The 21,283-nt window shown below is 48.9% G+C and overlaps 1 protein-coding gene across 1 annotated transcript in view; it reads right to left on the reverse strand.

The window, feature by feature from the left end:
• DPP10 (dipeptidyl peptidase like 10) overlaps positions 1-21,283 on the reverse strand; it is a 318,952-nt gene that overhangs the window by 244,865 nt on the left and 52,804 nt on the right. Inside the window, exon 3 of the mRNA XM_082261092.1 lies at positions 3,166-3,261. Coding sequence (XP_082117218.1) covers positions 3,166-3,261 — 96 coding nt within the window. The remainder of the gene's footprint in view (positions 1-3,165; positions 3,262-21,283) is intronic.

Here is a 21,283-nt window from a genome sequence, read left to right on the forward strand (position 1 = left end):
TACCACGTCCACAGCCACCCCTCTGTCCAAGTATACCACATCCACAGCCACCCCTCTGTCCAAGTATACCACGTCCACAGCCACCCCTCTGTCCAAGTATACCACGTCCACAGCCCCCCCTCTGTCCAAGTATACCACATCCACAGCCACCCCTCTGTCCAAGTATACCACATCCACAGCCACCCCTCTGTCCAAGTATACCACGTCCACAGCCACCCCTCTGTCCAAGTATAGCACGTCCACAGCCACCCCTCTGTCCAAGTATAGCACGTCCACAGCCACCCCTCTGTCCAAGTATACCACGTCCACAGCCACCCCTCTGTCCAAGTATACCACGTCCACAGCCACCCCTCTCTCCAAGTATACCACATCCACAGCCACCCCTCTGTCCAAGTATACCACGTCCACAGCCCCCCCTCTGTCCAAGTATACCACATCCACAGCCACCCCTCTGTCCAAGTATACCACATCCACAGCCACCCCTCTGTCCAAGTATACCACATCCACAGCCACCCCTCTGTCCAAGTATACCACGTCCACAGCCACCCCTCTGTCCAAGTATAGCACGTCCACAGCCACCCCTCTGTCCAAGTATACCACGTCCACAGCCACCCCTCTGTCCAAGTATACCACATCCACAGCCACCCCCCTGTCCAAGTATACCACGTCCACAGCCACCCCCCTGTCCAAGTATACCACGTCCACAGCCACCCCTCTGTCCAAGGTTTTATTACCTCCTCATAAAAAGAAATCAGATTTGTTTGACAACTTCTGTCTTTCATGAATCCATGCTGTCTGTTGCTTAGAATATTTTTACCAGCAAGAACTCATCTATTTGGTCTTTTATTAAACTCTCCAGTATCTTCCTGACTATAGAAGTTACACTAACAGGTCTATAGTTACTTGGCAAAGACTTTCATCCCTTTTTAAATATAGGCACCACATTGGCCCTACGCCAATCCAGTGCTACTATTCCATTCCTTAAAGAGTCCCTAAAAATATGAAGCAAAGGCTTAGAAATTACAGCGCTCAATTCTTTTAGGATGCGTGGGTGGAGCCATCTGGTCCAGGCGTTTTATCCACCCTCATTCTGTCTAAATTACCCGAGAATATACTTTGCAGTGAGTTTGTATAAAATCTTTTTGAGGAATTCCCATTTCTGTTCTGTGCTCATCGATGCCGATATTCCCTCCCAGTGTAAATCCTGGAGAGCGGCCCTCATCCTTGGACAATTTACTCTCTCTGTTTTTGTATTTCCTGTATGCGTTTTTTGCTTACAGCGAACATTAAATGAAATCATATTATGGTCACTGCTACCCAGATGTTCTTTTATATGAACATTATTAATAAGCTCTGCATGGTTTGAGATTACCGGGTCCAACAGAGCATCATTTCTAGTGGGGGCCTCAAACTGCACCATAAAATTGTCTTGTAAGAGGTTTATACATTTTTGCCCTTTTACTGTTCCAGCAGTGCCATTACTCCAGTCAATGTCTGGGTAGTTACCATCCCCCATTATTACCACTGTCCCAGCCCTTGGGGTAGGGTCCGGAGGGGGTAACTGTAGAGTCAGTCTGGGGCAGGGTCGCGGGGGGGGGGGTAATTGTAGAGTCAGTCTGGGACATGGTCAGAAAGGAGTAGTTGTAGTGTTAGTCTGGGGCCGAGTTGGGGGGGTAATTATAAAGTCAGTCTGGGGCAGGGTCAGGAGGGGGGTAATTGTAGAGTCAGCCTGGGGCAGAGTCAGGAGGGGGTAATTGTAGAGTCAACCTGAGGCAGAGTCAGGAGGGGGTAATTGTAGAGTCAGTCTGGGGCAGGAGGGGGTAATTGAAGAGTCAGTCTAGGACAGGGTCAGGAGGGGGTAATTTTAGAGTCAATTTGGGGCGGGGGGGGTAATTGTAGAGTCAGTCTGGGGCAGGGTCCGGAGGGGGGTAATTGTAGAGTCATTTTGGAGCAGGGTTGGGGGGGGGGTAATTGTATGACTGGGGGGGAAGAAGAGGTCAGAGTGCAGGAATACACCGATCATTCTGGGATGAGGAGAGGGACTGAAGCAGTGCTGTTGATCCCAATAGAAAATTTGGGGGAGGGGACATAGGGGGGGGGGGGCAGATCATCCAAGTCACATTGTATCGGTGGATCATATGAAAGTTATGAGGTGAATGATGCTAAATCTACCGATCCAGCAACCAGAAATCCACCGAAATCTGAGGTCAGAAAAATCCTGAATGACCCTCAACTCCCCCTTACACCCCCACCGCCAGATCCACCGCCAGCCCCACCCCTAGCCATTTCTTTCTCCTATAGACAATCATCCAATCTCTCCCCAATAATCAATATATCATCCATGTGATGGGAGTCACTTTGGTTGGGGAACCATGGAACCCAGCTTACCTTAGAGAGGTTGGGAGATCCCTAGGCCTCTCTTATGTGTAAGTCACCCTGTGTCTATTAGTGACACAGGGTGACCAAGGAAAAGGACAGCTACTTAATAGACACTGAGAATATGGTTTGGATTACTTCAAATGGGAGAGTAATATTTATCAATCACATATCTCAAGAATCATATGAAGACTGCTTCTCACAGTCAGACTCATAGCAGATGCTAATATCAGCTCAACCACCTGTCTTCCACACATCATTGAATATGCTTATTTACTCACCTGTTATCTACTATGGGTTCTGTGTTTACACTTATGATAATGTGCATTGTACTTCAGGGGGGCTCGAGGACGGCAGTCTTCTAGATAATTGGCTCAGGTTGATTGAATCATTGTTATCTATTAGTTACTGGTGGGAAGGTATAATACTGTTTGTGTTGGTTGTCCTTTAGATAATTAGTTCAGATTAATTCTATTTCTATACACAATTTCATCTGCATATGATAATGTATTCAGGCACCTGACCCGGTGGGGTAATCTGATCAGGAGGGGGATGTATTGTCCATCCTGTATATATTCGGCGTGAGTTGTTCAGTAAAGGTTCCAGCTCTATACTAGCTAAATTGTCGGCTAGCTTTGTATTGGGAGCGGCTGTAATATTTGATATCTATGTTCAGGACTGGAGGAAGCCGTATACTGACGGAAGCCCACAAACACAGTGTGGGTCACGGTTCCATTACAATCAATATTCCACATTATCCATCCTCTGAGTGACTCTCGGAATTCTTACCGTTAATCCATCTCGCTTCAGGGTCGTGCACCAAAAACTCCTTACTGAACAGATCGTCCAAAGTCACCAGCGTGTCCGAGGAATTGGTCATTTCATCTGGAAGAGAAGAGAAGGGTTATGATGGAGGATTTATAGAGTACAGGGGACAGGAGTGTGTAATGTACAGAGTGCAGGGGAAAGGAGTGTGTAATGTACAGAGTGCAGGGGTCAGGAGTATGTAATGTACAGAGTGCAGGGGACAGGAGTGTGTAATGTACAGAGTGCGGGGGTCAGGAGTGTGTAATGTACAGAGTGCAGGGGACAGGAGTGTGTAATGTACAGAGTGCAGGGGACAGGAGTGTGTAATGTACAGAGTGCAGGGGACAAGAGTGTGTAATGTACAGAGTGCAGGGGACAGGAGTGTGTAATGTACAGAGTGCAGGGGACAGGAGTGTGTAATGTACAGAGTGCAGGGGTCAGGAGTGTGTAATGTACAGAGTGCGGGGGACAGGAGTGTGTAATGTACAGAGTGCAGGGGTCAGGAGTGTGTAATGTACAGAGTGCAGGGGTCAGGAGTGTGTAATGTACAGAGTGCAGGGGTCAGGAGTGTGTAATGTACAGAGTGCAGGGGACAGGAGTGTGTAATGTACAGAGTGCAGGGGACAGGAGTGTGTAATGTACAGAGTGCAGGGGACAGGAGTGTGTAATGTACAGAGTGTAGGGGACAGGAGTGTGTAATGTACAGAGTGCAGGGGACAGGAGTGTGTAATGTACAGAGTGCAGGGGACAGGAGTGTGTAATGTACAGAGTGCAGGGGACAGGAGTGTGTAATGTACAGAGTGCAGGGGTCAGGAGTGTGTAATGTACAGAGTGCAGGGGTCAGGAGTGTGTAATGTACAGAGTGCAGGGGACAGGAGTGTGTAATGTACAGAGTGCAGGGGACAGGAGTGTGTAATGTACAGAGTGCAGGGGACAGGAGTGTGTAATGTACAGAGTGCAGGGGACAGGAGTGTGTAATGTACAGAGTGTAGGGGACAGGAGTGTGTAATGTACAGAGTGCAGGGGACAGGAGTGTGTAATGTACAGAGTGCAGGGGACAGGAGTGTGTAATGTACAGAGTGCGGGGGTCAGGAGTGTGTAATGTACAGAGTGCGGGGGACAGGAGTATGTGATGTACAGAGTGCAGGGGTCAGGAGTGTGTAATGTAAAGGGGACAGGAGTGTGTAATGTACATAGCACATGGGTCAGGAGTATGTAATGTACAGAGCACAGGGGTCAGGAGTGTGTAATGTACAGAGTGCGGGGGTCAGGAGTGTGTAATGCACAGAGCACAGGGGTCAGGAGTGTGTAATGTACAGAGTACAGGGGACAGGAGTGTGTAATGTACAGAGTGCAGGGGTTAGGAGTGTGTAATGTACAGAGTGCAGGGGACAGGAGTGTGTAATGTACAGAGTGCAAGGGACAGGAGTGTGTAATGTACAGAGTGCAAGGAACAGGAGTGTGTAATGTACAGAGTGCAGGGGTCAGGAGTGTGCAATGTACACAGTACGGGGGACAGGAGTGTGTAATGTACAGAGTGCAGGGGTCAGGAGTGTGTAATGTACAGAGTGCGGGGGACAGGAGTGTGTGATGTACAGAGTGCAGGGGTCAGGAGTGTGTAATGTAAAGGGGACAGGAGTGTGTAATGTAAAGGGGTCAGGAGTGTGTAATGTACATAGCACATGGGTCAGGAGTATGTAATGTACAGAGCACAGGGGTCAGGAGTGTGTAATGTACAGAGTGCGGGGGTCAGGAGTGTGTAATGCACAGAGCGCAGGGGTCAGGACTGTGTAATATACAGAGTGCAGGGGTCAGGAGTGTGTAATATACAGAGTGCAGGGGTCAGGAGTGTGTAATGGAGTGTGTAATATACAGCATCTCACTGCTACCAGGAGAGACATGCAATACCCACAAAAAAACATTGGGGGAAGTTGCTGAGTAATCAGTGGCCAGCTTACATGTTTTTCTGGCAGCCCCAGAGTACCCCTCCTCCCACCAATATTTGGGGGACAAAGTTATAGAGGGAGGCCGAGGAGGACAGAGGGGGGGTGGAGCTTTGTGGTGGTGGGCGAACAAGCAGCCAGAAGAAGCTCAATGTTACTAAACCCTCCAAAGCTTTGTTATATCAGTCCAACAGTACAAAAAACTACAGAGGTGGGGGAGGGGACACAGGAGGCAAATATATCTGCCCTCCCCGGACAGGGAAAGCATATAAGAAAGCCTCTGATGGACGACTTTTATGGAAGATTGTAAGAGTATGCAACTGCTAAAAGGTCAATGGAGCCAACATTTTCTATGGTAGTTGTCTGACTAGCAAACTACAGAATACAGATTTTGCCCAAAGTGGGACTTTAATGTCTAGTGAGTGGAACCATTCCTGGAAGAATAGGCCACAGTCAGAAGGTGTTGTGACAGACCCAACCAGCACAGGGGCTTTTGGAAGGGACTGCAGGGTGGCCTCTTGCCTACTGACTATGGTCCCTGGCTTTTAAGGGAGCTCCCAGCATCCAGGAAGATGTCCTGTTTTATAATGCAAGATGACATTACCCCATTTATCAGTCAAGGAAGCAATGATGGTCTCTGCCAACTTGAAACCCTGAGAGAAGATGGATGTGAAAAAACAGCTGGGTAATGAGATCTGTTCCCGCATTGTCTGGGATGGGCATTCCCTGACTAATCAAGGCTTGTCTAGGGGCCTAGCTGTTAATTAGTTAGCTTTTGATTGGATTGCTGTTTGATTCGATCACTCTTAGCTGCTAGCTGTTCCTTAGACGTACTGATGATATTACTGTTTACAGTTTGCACTGTTTAGGACAATGTGATCAAGCTCTTATCTGATTTTGTGTGGTATAAATTCTGTGTGAAATTACAATAAAGTTAGTTCCAGTATGCACCTAAGCTAGTGTTGTCTAGTTCTTGGGTCCAATTTTCAGCTATAATACCTGGTTCCAAAGTGGAGGAAGCTGTATCTTATTGGAGGCACCCAGGTGGGGTGCCAGGCGGTCCGTCATATTTGGTGGCAGCAGTGGGATTTGCTTCCTCCTTTCAGAGAAATCAAAACTACCACTGGGATTATTGTCGAAGAGTGACAGGAAATGTCAACTGAATTTCAGTTGAGACTGCAGGAAGCTCTGGCCCAGTTTGATGGCCTGTCTCGGCAGAGGGCGAGCTGGACTGGAAGCATGCGATTCGAAGAGAACTGTGGAACAAGGCCCTCAAGAAGGTTCAGGTTCCCTGGGAAGAATTACTTCCAACCACAGAGCAGCAATTTTGTGATCAGCTCGCATTGCGGATGCCATTCCTAGGAGAGAGACCCCTGGATAAATGGGTGTCAGAATTGGAAAAGTTGACCAAGAAGAAGAAAACTATTCAGTCTCAAGGAATGTATGAGGACATGAGGCCATACAATGCGTTTAGAGGAGAAGCGTTTTAACCTCAAGCTATGCAGGGTTTTTTTTTACAGTAAGGGCTACAAGACTGTGGAATTCTCTGCCACAAATGGTGGTAACTGCAGGAGTATGGCTACTTTTAAAAGACTCTTGGACGTAATGATTCACACCTACACAGGATGAACTGGATGGACTATTGTCTTCATTCAACCTCAACTACTGTGTTACTACAGTATATGTAACTATGGTTGGACGAAGCATACTGGGTCCTATTATGGGATGCAGTACAGGAGTAACTGTGGCTGACTGATGGCGACCCTCCAGAGGGTGAGGATTATGTGGGAACCCTTTGAGGACCTTAAAGAATTCAGGAGTGCTAAGGAGTTTTACTACTGGGACACCCAGGACAATCAAGAGTTTCTGCTGGATCTATCTATCAACAGAGCTGGTACCTGATCCTACCTGACTGGCGAGCTTGAAGTGGGCATCAAAGCAAAGGGGAGAGTGCCAGTGACCACTTTCCCCAGCCACAGAAAGCATGGATTTAACTGACTTTTCATCGCAGGATGTAACATTTACTGAGCTTCCAACTGAAGTGTTAACAATAGGGCAGGGTTCTGCTAGCCTCTGCCCAGTTCCGGTAACATCTTCTGTGTTCCAGAGACAGGAGATAGTGAGACTATCTTCAGCCTCCAGCTCCAAAGATAGGGGCTTATTGGAAGCTTTTTTCTAAAGAGCAACAACTTGGGGAGCCTCCAGCTGAGGAGCTGGCATCAAGGCAGAGCGCTGCTAACCTCCACCTACAACAATCGTTGGTCCTGGAGGATTTGTGCAAGGACACAGAATTTTCATTCTATTTCCCAGTGGAAGAGCTGGCATCAAGGCAGAACATCACTGACCTCTGCTCAGCACTGACAATACCTCCAGAGATCCCAGGAGGCAGGGAGGACGGCCCCTTACTGCAAAAACAGGCCGTCGCAATGGAGTTCCTTTACCCAGCTGAAGCGCTGGCATCAGGGCAGAGCACCACTGACCTCTTTCCAGCACCAACAGCACAGAGCTCCAGGGAGGCAGTCCTTCTCCCCAACAGCAGGCCGGTACAGTAGAACTCCTACCCCAGCTGAAATACTGGCAGCGGGGCAGAGTACTTCCAGTATCTGCACAGTGCCATCAGAAGCCATGGCTACAGGACAGAGGGCCCACTACCTCTGACCTATACTTATTGCAACACGGAAAACTCCAGGAGAAGTAGTCGGCTTTTCTTCTCCCCAGCAGCAGATCCCCAGTCCAGGAGAGGAGATGGTCATCTTCCCTCCTTAGCAACAGTCGGATGTGCAGGGAGGGCAGGAAACCATCCCCAGTCCCCAGCAGCAGGCCAAGGAACAAGGTAGTTGTTCTCCCTCTCCAGCGGCAGTTAAGAGTCTCGAGAGAAAAGGAGGTTGTTTTCCCACCCCAAGAGCCAGTTGAAGTGGATGATGTGGGGTCCTCAGCAGAAGCACTGGCATCCAGATGGAGTGTTATCAACCTCTGCCCGGCACCAGCATCAACTCTGGAGTTTCAGGGAGCTGGGGCAGGTGGCCCCTCTCCCCAGCGATAAACTGAGGTAGTAAAGCTCCTATTCTCAGCTGAAGCACTGGCAACAGGGCAGAGTGCCGCTAGCCTCTGTCTAGCACCTACAGTGTCTTAACAGCTTCAGGAAGCAGGGGTAGTCGGCCCCTCTCCCTGGCTGCAGACAAAGTCCTGGAACGGTAAAGACCACCCAGCCGAAGCGCTGGCAACTGGACAGAAGGTCCAGGACCTCTGCCCCACACCTACCAATGACAACTATTCCCAGTGGCCAAGAATTGGAATCATGTGGGCAAACTATGTGGGTTCTCTCTGCCTGACTAATGCAGGTCCAGACCAGGTGGAGGTCTGGGACCTGGTGAGTCTACCTTTGATGGGGAGAAATGTGACAGACCCACTCGGGACAGAGGGGACTGTAGGGTGGCCTCTTGCCTACTGACTATGGGCCCTGGCTTTTGAGGGAGCTACACGCATTTGAAGGGCAATTTGAAGCATCGCTCTGCAGAGAACCGTGGTTGTCCAAGAGTGGAGTGTGGCAGTGTGGAGGAGATGCTGGACCATTTCTTGCTTCAGTGCCCCTTCAATATAGAAGTCTATGAGCGGGTGGGTCTCTAGGTATATCTTTCCTTTCCCGCTTGAGTTATGCGGAGTGGTTGTACGGGTCGTTTAAGACCCATCGGGATTTTGATTTTGAGACACTTTTTCTAGTTAGCTTAGTAAGCAAGAAAATAAAAGCAAAGTTGGGACTTTGAATGAGGTGGGACCAGACCATAATAGATATATATATGTAATGAAAGGGACACAGGATAATGTAAAATCGTATGTTTATTGGCAGTCTATAGACCAGATACTAATATAGCCATATGTTCACTGAAACCGTGTAGCCCATGGTAATGGGGTACACCTAAATGAAACAAAGGTAAGTATAAAAGGTCCAAGACAGAGGTACATGGTAATACATTATTATCCTGGTACATACAAATAGGTACATAGAGCATAAACAAGGGGTCATTAATGCACAGTATAACAACAATAACTTTAAAAAGCTGACATAGCCTGTGTTGAACTCAACGCGTTTCGTGAAAAAATATCACTTCGTCAGGAGTAGGCATGTTGCAAGGTCTAAAGAGAATATACATAAGTAAGTAAAATGAAATAAAATAGAAATAAAGATAATAAACGAGTAGAACCAAATAGCCCTGTTAGGGGGGTAGAGCTTACACTGGGGTGGCGTGAAGTCCAGGGGATTGGTCTCACCCGGGAACTGAGGGGGCAAAGCCTGCGTGCGCCGCACAGTCATACCAATAAGTGCTAAGTGAAGTGAGATCCTCCAGAAGGGGTCGTAATATAGCCTCCACTGATGGTAAAGTATCCATCTGTAGGATGAATAGGGGTAATATAGATGTATGAAAGTAGTATTAATAATAATAATAATGGTTATACAAGGGAGCTGTTGATGAGATCCAGAGGAGCCAAGAGAACAAAGAAAGTGTAGCCAGTGATGATTATAGAGTAATGCGGAGAGTCACCAAGTAATAAGGGAATATATAAGTAAACCACCTATGGTGTTAAGAATAGTATATATCATAGTGGATCACCAGATAATAAAGGGTGTGATAAAGAAAAAGTGGAAACAAATGAAATAATAATGAAAGGGAGATATCCATTGTGAGATCCCCAAAGAGTATCCATGTGAGATCCATTCTGTCGGTTTGGCGGCTTCATACAATTGTGCAGCAGTGTGACGCTGGGTGCAATCCCTGCCTTTGCGCCTGCCCAGGTACCTATCACTCTATTTTGGTTTCCTACACTTATCTCTCTGTACACCCTTCTGGCATACTTCTTTGGTTTTGCCCATCTATAATCTCACATGGATACTCTTTGGGGATCTCACAATGGATATCTCCCTTTCATTATTATTTCATTTGTTTCCACTTTTTCTTTATCACACCCTTTATTATCTGGTGATCCACTATGATATATACTATTCTTAACACCATAGGTGGTTTACTTATATATTCCCTTATTACTTGGTGACTCTCCGCATTACTCTATAATCATCACTGGCTACACTTTCTTTGTTCTCTTGGCTCCTCTGGATCTCATCAACAGCTCCCTTGTACAACCATTATTATTATTATTAATACTACTTTCATACATCTATATTACCCCTATTCATCCTACAGATGGATACTTTACCATCAGTGGAGGCTATATTACGACCCCTTCTGGAGGATCTCACTTCACTTAGCACTTATTGGTATGACTGTGCGGCGCACGCAGGCTTTGCCCCCTCAGTTCCCGGGTGAGACCAATCCCCTGGACTTCACGCCACCCCAGTGTAAGCTCTACCCCCCTAACAGGGCTATTTGGTTCTACTCGTTTATTATCTTTATTTCTATTTTATTTCATTTTACTTACTTATGTATATTCTCTTTAGACCTTGCAACATGCCTACTCCTGACGAAGTGATATTTTTTCACGAAACGCGTTGAGTTCAACACAGACTATGTCAGCTTTTTAAAGTTATTGTTGTTATACTGTGCATTAATGACCCCTTGTTTATGCTCTATGTACCTATTTGTATGTACCAGGATAATAATGTATTACCATGTACCTCTGTCTTGGACCTTGTATACTTACCTTTGTTTCATTTAGGTGTACCCCATTACCATGGGCTACACGGTTTCAGTGAACATATGGCTATATTAGTATCTGGTCTATAGACTGCCAATAAACATACGATTTTACATTATCCTGTGTCCCTTTCATTACATATATATCTATTATGGTCTGGTCCCACCTCATTCAAAGTCCCAACTTTGCTTTTATTTTCTTGCTTTCATGCAAACAGGGATGGAGACTCCGGTGGTCAGGAGTCTCATTTAAAGTCCCAACCCCCCTCCCCCCATAACAGTTAGCTTAGTAGTCGGTTACTTCACGTGGAATGCACGGTGTCAGGTTTCCACTCGGGAGGTTAGGAGGGTGTGGTTAGGTGGAGGTTAGGGGGGGTGTGGTTAGGTGGAGGTTAGGGGGGTGTGGTTAGGTGGAGGTTAGGGGGGTGTGGTTAGGTGGAGGTTAGGGGGGGTGTGGTTAGGTGGAGGTTAGGGGGTGTGTGGTTAGGTGGAGGTTAGGGGGGGTGTGGTTAGGTGGAGGTTAGGGGGTGTGTGGTTAGGTGGAGGTTAGGGGGGGTGTGGTTAGGTGGAGGTTAGGGGGGGTGTGGTTAGGTGGAGGTTAGGGGGGTGTGGTTAGGTGGAGGTTAGGGGGTGTGTGGTTAGGTGGAGGTTAGGGGGTGTGTGGTTAGGTGGAGGTTAGGGGGGTGTGGTTAGGTGGAGGTTAGGGGGGTGTGGTTAGGTGGAGGTTAGGGGGTGTGTGGTTAGGTGGAGGTTAGGGGGTGTGTGGTTAGGTGGAGGTTAGGGGGTGTGTGGTTAGGTGGAGGTTAGGGGGTGTGTGGTTAGGTGGAGGTTAGGGGGGTGTGGTTAGGTGGAGGTTAGGGGGGTGTGGTTAGGTGGAGGTTAGGGGGGTGTGGTTAGGTGGAGGTTAGGGGGGTGTGGTTAGGTGGAGGTTAGGGGGGTGTGGTTAGGTGGAGGTTAGGGGGGTGTGGTTAGGTGGAGGTTAGGGGGGGTGTGGTTAGGTGGAGGTTAGGGGGTGTGTTGTTAGGTGGAGGTTAGGGGGTGTGTTGTTAGGTGGAGGTTAGGGGGGTGTGGTTAGGTGGAGGTTAGGGGGTGTGTGGTTAGGTGGAGGTTAGGGGGTGTGTGGTTAGGTGGAGGTTAGGGGGGTGTGGTTAGGTGGAGGTTAGGGGGTGTGTGGTTAGGTGGAGGTTAGGGGGTGTGTGGTTAGGTGGAGGTTGGGGGGTGTTTAGGTGGAGGTTAGGGGGGTGTTGTTAGGTGGAGGTTAGGGGGGTGTGGTTAGGTGGAGGTTAGGGGGGTGTGGTTAGGTGGAGGTTAGGGGGGGTGTGGTTAGGTGGAGGTTAGGGGGTGTGTGGTTAGGTGGAGGTTAGGGGGGTGTGGTTAGGTGGAGGTTAGGGGGTGTGTGGTTAGGTGGAGGTTAGGGGGTGTGTTGTTAGGTGGAGGTTAGGGGGGTGTTGTTAGGTGGAGGTTAGGGGGGTGTGGTTAGGTGGAGGTTAGGGGGTGTGTGGTTAGGTGGAGGTTAGGGGGTGTGTGGTTAGGTGGAGGTTAGGGGGGTGTGGTTAGGTGGAGGTTAGGGGGGTGTGGTTAGGTGGAGGTTAGGGGGTGTTTAGGCGGAGGTTAGGGGGGTGTGGTTAGGTGGAGGTTAGGGGGGTGTTTAGGTGGAGGTTAGACCATGACGGGCTGTGTTGAGTTGAGTCATGATAATAATAATATGAAGATGTGTCTTGGTTGGTATATTTAGTTTTCTTTATGGTAATTTTTAGCAATTTTCTGTTTCTATGGTGATGTAAGCTATTTTTGTTTATATATTTTTTTATTTATTTTGTAGATATGTAAATATGTTTTTATTATGTTTGTAGGATTTTAAATAAACAAAATTGAAAAGCATTCAGGAAGATGTTCTGTTATATAATGAAAGATGACATCACCACATTTACAATTTACCACATTTATTTTGTTATAGGCCACCCAACCAAAGGGAGGAGTTGGAGCTGGAATTTATATCACTGTTGGGTAAAGTGGCAAAACTGGGATCAGTCATCATATTGGGGGACTTCAATAATCCCGACATTGCCTGGGAAGAGGGGACTACACACTCACAGAAGGCCCGCCTATTCACGGAAACCTTACAGGATAATTACATGTCACAGTTGGTGGATTCTCCTACTAGAGAAAATGCAGTCCTGGATCTATTGATCACTAATGACCCAGACCGAATCTCGGAGGTAGGAGTCCAGGACTACCTGGGCTCTAGCGATCACAGGATGATCACATTTAGTGTAAATAACAATATAACACGGCAAGTGGGGAACATAAGAACCCTAAACTTCAGAAGGGCAAACTTTCCAAAATTGTGCTCATTGATGGAAAGGGTAAACTGGGACCAAACCCTGGGATCCCTGACCACAGAGGAAAAATGGGAATGCTTTAGGAACATATTAAACAAATGCATCTTGCAGTGCATTCCTATGGGAAATAAATTTAGAAGAGACAAAGCCAAACCTGGCTGGCTAAACCGTAATGTTAAAAAACTTATTAGGGGAAAAGAAATGTCCTTCAAGAAATATAAATCAGAGGGCACAGTATCGGCTTTCCAGCAATACAAGGAGGCAAATAAGAAAAGTAAATATGAAATCAAAATGGCTAAAATCAGCTTTGAGAGACAAATAGCGGAGGATAGTAAAAAGAACCCAAAGAAATTCTTTAAATATATCAACAGCTAAAAAACTAGGGCAGAGCATATTGCACACAGGAAAAGGAGGGGTACACTGACCATGACTGTATGGGGTACACTGACCATGACTGTATGGGGTACACTGACCATGACTGTATAGGGTACACTGACCATGACTGTATGGTTAGCAGTAATTCACAGGATTTGCCGCTATGGCTAACAGAGGGTGAAATTAGGGAAAGGCTGGATAAAATTAACACAAATAAATCACCAGGCCCGGGTGGCATACATCTGAGAGTACTCAAAGAACTCAGTAAGATTATATCTAGACCACTGTTCCTGATCTTTGCTAACAGTATTAGGACAGGAGATGTACCAGGGGATTGGAGGAAAGCTAACATGATACCGATATTCAAAAAATGGCAGAGGCATGTTCCGGGAAATTATAGGCCTGTCAGTCTGACATCGATAGTATGTAAACTTCTGGAGGGGATGATAAGGGACTATATCGTAGAGTTTACTAAAGACAACAACATCATCAGCAGTAATCACCACAGGCTTACTAATGGGCGTTCTTGTCAAACCAATCTCTTAACATTCTAGGAGGAGGTGAGGTGTGAGCTAGATAGGGGCAGACCAGTGGATGTGGTGTACCTGGATTTCGCTAAGGCGTTTGATACAGTTCCCCACAAGCGCTTGATTTATAAAATAAGGTCTGCAGGTATCGACCGCAGGGTTTGCTCTTGGATACGGAATTGGCTAAAAGGGGGTGTGTCCAAAGAGTGGTAATAAACAGCGCATACTCAGACTGGTCTGGAGTGGTAAGTGGGGTCCCCCAAGGCTCAGTCCTGGGACCAACCTTGTTCAATTTATTCATAAACAGCATTGAGGACGGGGTCAGAAGTTCTATATCAGTTTTTGCAGATGACACAAAATTGGACAGGGCAATAACTGCACAGCATGAAGCAGATATCCTACAGAATGACCTGGACAAAATAACAGAGTGGGCAACGACATGGCAAATGAGGTTTAATGTGGAGAAGTGTAAGGTTTTTGCACTTGGGGACTAAAAACATAAAAACACAATACACGTTAGGGGGGGAACCTTTGGGGGAATCAAAAATGGAGAAAGATCTGGGAGTCTTGGTTGATGATAGATTAGGTAACAGCATGCAATGTCAAGCTGCAGCTGCCAAAGCCGGCAGAATATTAGCATGCATAAAGAAAGGGATGTATTCCAGAGATAAGACTATAATCCTTCCACTTTATAAAACTCTGCTCCGACCGCATCTGGAGTATTCTGTCCAGTTCTGGTCGCCAGTCCTAGGGAGGGATGTTGGAGCTGGAGAGAGTCCAGAGAAGGGCAACTAAACTAATTAGGGGATTGGAGGACCTTAATTATGAAGAGCGTCTGCAATCGCTTGATTTATTCTCCCTGGAGAAGAGACGCCTGAGAGGGGACATGATAGCAATTTAGAAATACCTCAATGGTGATCTCAGCATAGAAAAAAAATCTATTCAGTCGCAAGGATTGCATGAGGACTCAAGGACATACAATGTGATTAGAAGAGAAGCGTTTTGACCTCAGGCAACGCAGGGGGTTCTTTACTGTAAGGGCTACAAGAGTGTGGAATTCTCTACCACAAGAGGTGGTTTCTGCGGGAAGTATGGTGGCTTTCAAAAGACTCTTGGACGTACATCTCAAGGATCAGAACATTCAGGGGTATGAGAGATGATTATGGCCATGCGCGCCTACACAGGGGGAACTGGATGGACTATTGTCTTTATTCAACCTTCCAATACTATGTAACTATGTAACTATGTAACCAGCCAAGGGAAGCCATGATGGTCTCTGCCAACCTGAAACTCTGTGAGAAGATGGATGTGAAAAGAAAGCTGGTTAATGAGATCTGTTGCTGGACTGACTGGGATGGGCACCCCATGACTAATCAAGGCTTGTCTAGGGGCCTAGCTGTTTATTAGCGTACTGGTTAATTAGTTAGCTGTTGAATGGATTGCTGTTTGATTAGATCACTGTTAGCAGTTTGTTAGATGTACTGATGATTTTACTGTTTAAAGTTTGCATTGTTTAGGATAATGTGATCAGGCTCTTATCTGATTTTGTGTGGTATAATTTCTGTGTGCGTTTTCAATAAAGAGTTCCAGTTTGCACCTAAGCTACTGTTGTCTAGTTCTCGTGTGCAGTTCTCAGCTGTATTACCTTATCCTGACTCAGAGTGGAGGAAGCTGTATCTTGGCGTAGGCACCCAGGCAGTGTGCCAGGCGGTCCGTTACTGGTGTGTTCTGCAGACAGCCATAGGGAAGGCAGGAGAACTTCCATTCCATCTTGGCGGCAGTCTTGGCATTCTGGTCTCAGGTCAGTACTTGGGAATGTGGACCATCCTGACTGGAATGGGCCAGTATCAATCTTCTGGCATGTGGAGAGTAAGGCATTCATTGGGGCAGACGTGCCCAGTCAGAGGTGGAACTCGGGCCTTATCCCTCTTCAACACGGAACAGACCATGACGTGTCAGCAGACGTGTTCAACCACCTGGAACTGACCCACATGGGTCGTTCCCCTTTCCATGTGAATTCTCTCTGCCATGAAGAGGGCCCCTGACTGTACAACCTGACATGTCACCAATGAAAATGGGGGAGGGGGAAGAATCTTCTGCAGTAGAGTAAACCATCATTCATTACTAGATACTGTACATATAATGGGGTGAAGGTTGTAGTACAAGTGTCCCTATATATAGGGTGCATTGTATAATGTATTTATAATGTATGAGGGGGTGAAGGTTGTAGTACAAGTGTTTCTATATATAGGTTACATGGTATAATAATGTACTACAATTTACACCCCCTTACATTACCATATGCATGTATTGCTGTATGAGGTAGAGGATTTATATTTTCTTTAGGATTTCGTTTCAGTCTACCTACTAAGTTTCTTTTTTCCCAGTTCCAGTCCGAGAATTTTTCCTGCAGATAATAATGACGTGGTTGTGGTGCTGCCCTCGGGATGTGTCTGGTGTGGGGGGTGGGGGGTTGCGGTGCTGTTCTCGGGATGGGTCTGGTGTGGGGGGTTGTGGTGCTGTTCTTGGGATGGGTCTGGTGTGGGGGGTTGCGGTGCTGTTCTCGGGATGGGTCTGGTGTGGGGGGTGGGGGGTTGTGGTGCTGTTCTTGGGATGTGTCTGGTGTGGGGGGTGGGGGGTTGCGGTGCTGTTCTCGGGATGGGTCTGGTGTGGGGGGTGGGGGGTTGTGGTGCTGTTCTTGGGATGGGTCTGGTGTGGGGGGTTGTGGTGCTGTTCTCGGGATGGGTCTGGTGTGGGGGGTGGGGGGTTGCGGTGCTGTTCTTGGGATGGGTCTGGTGTGGGGGGTTGCGGTGCTGTTCTCGGGATGTGTCTGGTGTGGGGGGTTGCGGTGCTGTTCTCGGGATGTGTCTGGTGTGGGGGGTGGGGGGTTGTGGTGCTGTTCTTGGGATGGGTCTGGTGTGGGGGGTTGCGGTGCTGTTCTCGGGATGGGTCTGGTGTGGGGGGTTGCGGTGCTGTTCTCGGGATGGGTCTGGTGTGGGGGGTGGGGGGTTGTGGTGCTGTTCTTGGGATGTGTCTGGTGTGGGGGGTGGGGGGTTGCAGTGCTGTTCTCGGGATGGGTCTGGTGTGGGGGGTGGGGGGTTGTGGTGCTGTTCTTGGGATGGGTCTGGTGTGGGGGGTTGCGGTGCTGTTCTCGGGATGTGTCTGGTGTGGGGGGTGAGGGGTGGGGGGTTGCGGTGCTGTTCTCGGGATGGGTCTGGTGTAGGGGTGGGGGAGGGTAGGCTGTCAGTTGAGCTGCTGTTTCAGAGCATGATGGGAAGTAACAGTTGAGTAGCAGGTGAAGGGTTAAGGGTGGTTAAGAGTGGAGAAGAGGTCTTCTGTCATTATGGGTGGAGGGTCGCCCCATTCCCAGAACTTATCATGCAGAACAGAATTGTGGTCTCAGAGGTGACACCGCCAGCCGGAGGAATCGCGGCACAAAGATGAAATATTCATGAGCTGTCGCCGGTTTTGCCTTAAACAGCAGATTTTCCTGGCTGCTCTATCAGGCTGAGAATAGTATGTGAACCTCTGGAGGATTCATTACCCGGAATCGCCATCCTCCGCTCAGCAGTGACTGAGAAGACGAGCGTCTCTGAGGGCCTCATTCACATTCCTGACATGTTCTCCATCAATGGAACGAGGTTTTGTACATGGCAGCTAAAGAACATTCATGTTCTGGGAACGCTGGGCCACAGGAAGAGCCAAGTCTTCCCATTCCAGATAAAACGTCACATCAGTCATCACCCAACGTCATTTCCACTCAAGAAAGAAAATTCTGCAGTTCACCGTCTAATACCAACAGAACCATTGTCTACAAATTAACAAAACATTCCCCACAAGATACAGAGGCAAGAAAATCGGATATTTCTGCCAGAGAGAGAAGGTCTCTTCCTGCTGCAATGCAGAACTCAACTAAATCCAAGATGGCTGCAATATTGGGTCCTCTGTGACCTTACATGATTAGGGTATGACCGATGCCCACTCCTGTTCTTACCATAAAACCCCCCACCTTCTAATCCTCTAAACAAATGATACTGACAACGACTTTGGATAAAATTGTGGCCTGTTAGGCCATTTTATTAACAACCAATTTAAACATAGTAAACAGTAAACCAATAAATACTCCAGTACACATAAGAGAATCAGGGGTTGTTGGTCTTGGGAGGCACCAAAAATCCAATTCAAAAATGGTATCAGTATCCAAGAAAACCCAACGGTCCCCAGCCGCGAAACACCAGCTCAGGAACAACCCACTTTTCCACTGATACCCTTTGTTAACACATCCCGGTTAAACCCCTATTAACCGGGATACACTATAGGGCTCCATACCGTAGATGGGTCACCCTATGCACTGACCAAAAAACCTGTTACCGCCTCCAAAGACCCCCAACCGCCACAGCACACAGGTGTGACACCTTACACCTGTGAGCCCCGCCACACTCGCAGAGCCCGTTGAACTCCATCCTGAATCCCAAGAGTCCACAAGTCGGTACCAACCGCATTCAGATGCACGCCGTCACCCCGCAAATAACGCCACGTATCCACCTCCAGCTCCCCATGCCTAACTACCACACCCCCATTACGGCAAACAAAACGGCCAACCGCCTTGTTAACCTTAATCCGGGCCTTGTTCAGACTCACAGCGGACCTGGCAAAACGCCAAGAGGTCCGACCCACAATGTCCGACCAAACTATAACCATGTCGGGAAAAGATGTGCGCAGTCTGAGAAAATCAAACTTGATGTCTCGTATGAGCAGGCGCATGGAACGGACCCCCAGATCGTTGCCCCCTGCATGCAGCACCAGGACGCCCGGGGCCCGGTCCAACCGAGCAAAACGATGCACTTCCGGGAGGACCTTGCACCAGATCAAACCCGGCACTCCAATCCAGCGGACAACAGCCTCCTCCCGAGAAAAACCCAATTGGCGCCCGTTGGGCCGCACTTCAGCCCTCTTGGCCCCCCAGAACACATATGAATGCCCCACGATCCATATCAGGCACGCTGCTCCCTCTGTAATGAAACAGCAAGAAAACATGACAAAACAGGACACACCACAGAGCCCCCCCCGACGTACCACAAATCACAACAAATGAGGACGAACGTACAACTTGAAACGGTTAGACTCCCATCTACCAATACGCCTCAACACTGAGTCATCCACACCCCACCTGGCAGCCTCCGTAGCCGCCCCGATGCGGAAAGAGTGCGAAGAATAATCCCCGGTCTTGTAGCCCAACACAGCTAAACACCTGCCCAACACTGCCCTGAACTGAAACCTGGACACGGACGAGCCGTCCAGGTGTACCAAGAAAGACCCCCCAACCGGGGGGCGCGCACCCAGAAACTCCCTTACCACCGCCACCGGGCAGAGGGGGGAACCCCCCACCCTATACAAACGAACATACGTACCTCTACCGGCCTGGTCGGTCTTGGACCTCCGAAGAAAGATCACAACCGCCGAAGCGGAGAGACTCACCTCTCCCACCAAAAGGCCCCCAGGAACCTTCCTATTAGCACTCACCAATTCTCCAATGCGGAACGCCCCAAAAAAGGCCAAAACAAAGGCCGTCCTGAACAACAACGCCTCATACGGAGAGGAGCAAGAGCTGCCCACCTGCCGTGCCAACTCCCCCAACATTTCGAACGATATCGGGCGGCGGCCATCCGGCCGACGCGAACCCCGCCTATAACCCTTCAAGGCCTGGCGGACCACAAAGTCCTTTGTAAAGTCCGGAAGGCCGCAAACCTTAAACAGGAAGGCCAAGGCCGCCAGCTTGCGGCCGACTGCCGACGCCGACACCCCCCGCTCAAAATTCACGCACAGAAAATACAGCACCAGGGACGGAGAAAGCATACTCACGGCATCCGACCCAACCCAATCCAGAAGGACCGACCACTCCCTCCACACCTTGGAATACGCAGCCCACGTGACATCACTCAGCGACCTCCGGAGCAAACCAGCGGCGATCCCGACACAATGTGCCACAGATCCGTCGGGCAAGGCTCCCCATGGCGATCCGCCTCCGGCGCCAGCTCCCGAAAACGGACCTGCTGAAACCGAGACAAAGCGTCAGCCACCGAATTCTCCACCCCGGGCAAGTGAACAGCATATAAGAAAACATTCAACTGCAGACAACGCAAGACCAAGTGGCGCAACAACCTGACAACCGGCGCAGACGAACCGGAAAGCCGATTGATAACCTGCACCACACCCATGTTATCACAATGCAGACGGACCTTCTTATCCCTGAACTCAGCCCCCCACAGCTCCACTGCCACCACCACCGGAAAAAGTTCCAACAGAACCAAATTCCGCAACAACCCAGTCTCGCTCCATGCTGCCGGCCACCGCTCCGCACACCACCGGCCACCGAGGAAGGCGCCAAAGCCCGTAGAGCCAGCCCCATCCGTATACAACTCCAGATCGCAGCTGCTGACCGGGCCTCGTTGCCAAAGCGACCGCCCGTTGAATGACGTCAAGAAGACATGCCAAACCCGCAGATCATCCACATGTTCCGCAGACAACGTAACGAACCCCAGCCGTGGCAGCCGACAGACGCCGGCTGAAAACCCGGCCCATCGGCATAATCCGACACGCAAAGGCCAGCTTCCCAAGGAGCGACTGCAGTCGCCTAAGCTGCACCTTCCGTTTCCCCACCAGCAAGCAAATTTCAGACTTAAGATCCAGCAGCTTGTCGCCGGGCAAGCGACATTCCATGGCCTCGGAATCAATTATGATCCCCAAAAAACTAATCACCGTCTTAGGGCCCTCCGTCTTATCGGCCGCCAACGGAATGCCAAAGCGCTCCGCCACGTGTTGTACCGTGGCCAGCAGAACCCCGCACAAATTGGACGAAGGAGGGCCCACACACAAGAAGTCATCCAGATAGTGGATGACCGAATTGACTCCCGCCACATCACGCACAACCCATTCCACGAACGAGCTGAACTGCTCAAAGAAAGCGCACGAGATCGAACAGCCCATGGGCAAGCACAAGTCCACGTAGAAAGAACCCAGCCACTGGCAGCCCAACAGATGGAAACTTTGGGGATGGACGGGAAGCAGCCGAAAAGCGGCCTCGATGTCCGTCTTCGCCAGCAGCGCACCCCGCCCATACTGACGCACCCAAAATATGGCCGCATCGAAAGAAGTGTAAGACACCGCACAGGCCTCAGGATCAATGCCGTCATTAACCGACCCCCCTTTGGGAAAGAACAAGTGATGAATCAAGCGGAACTTGCCAGATTCCTTCTTGGGCACCA

The sequence above is a fragment of the Pelophylax lessonae genome, assembly GCF_965119305.1.
Source record: "Pelophylax lessonae genome assembly, chromosome: 6".
NCBI lineage: Eukaryota > Metazoa > Chordata > Amphibia > Anura > Ranidae > Pelophylax > Pelophylax lessonae.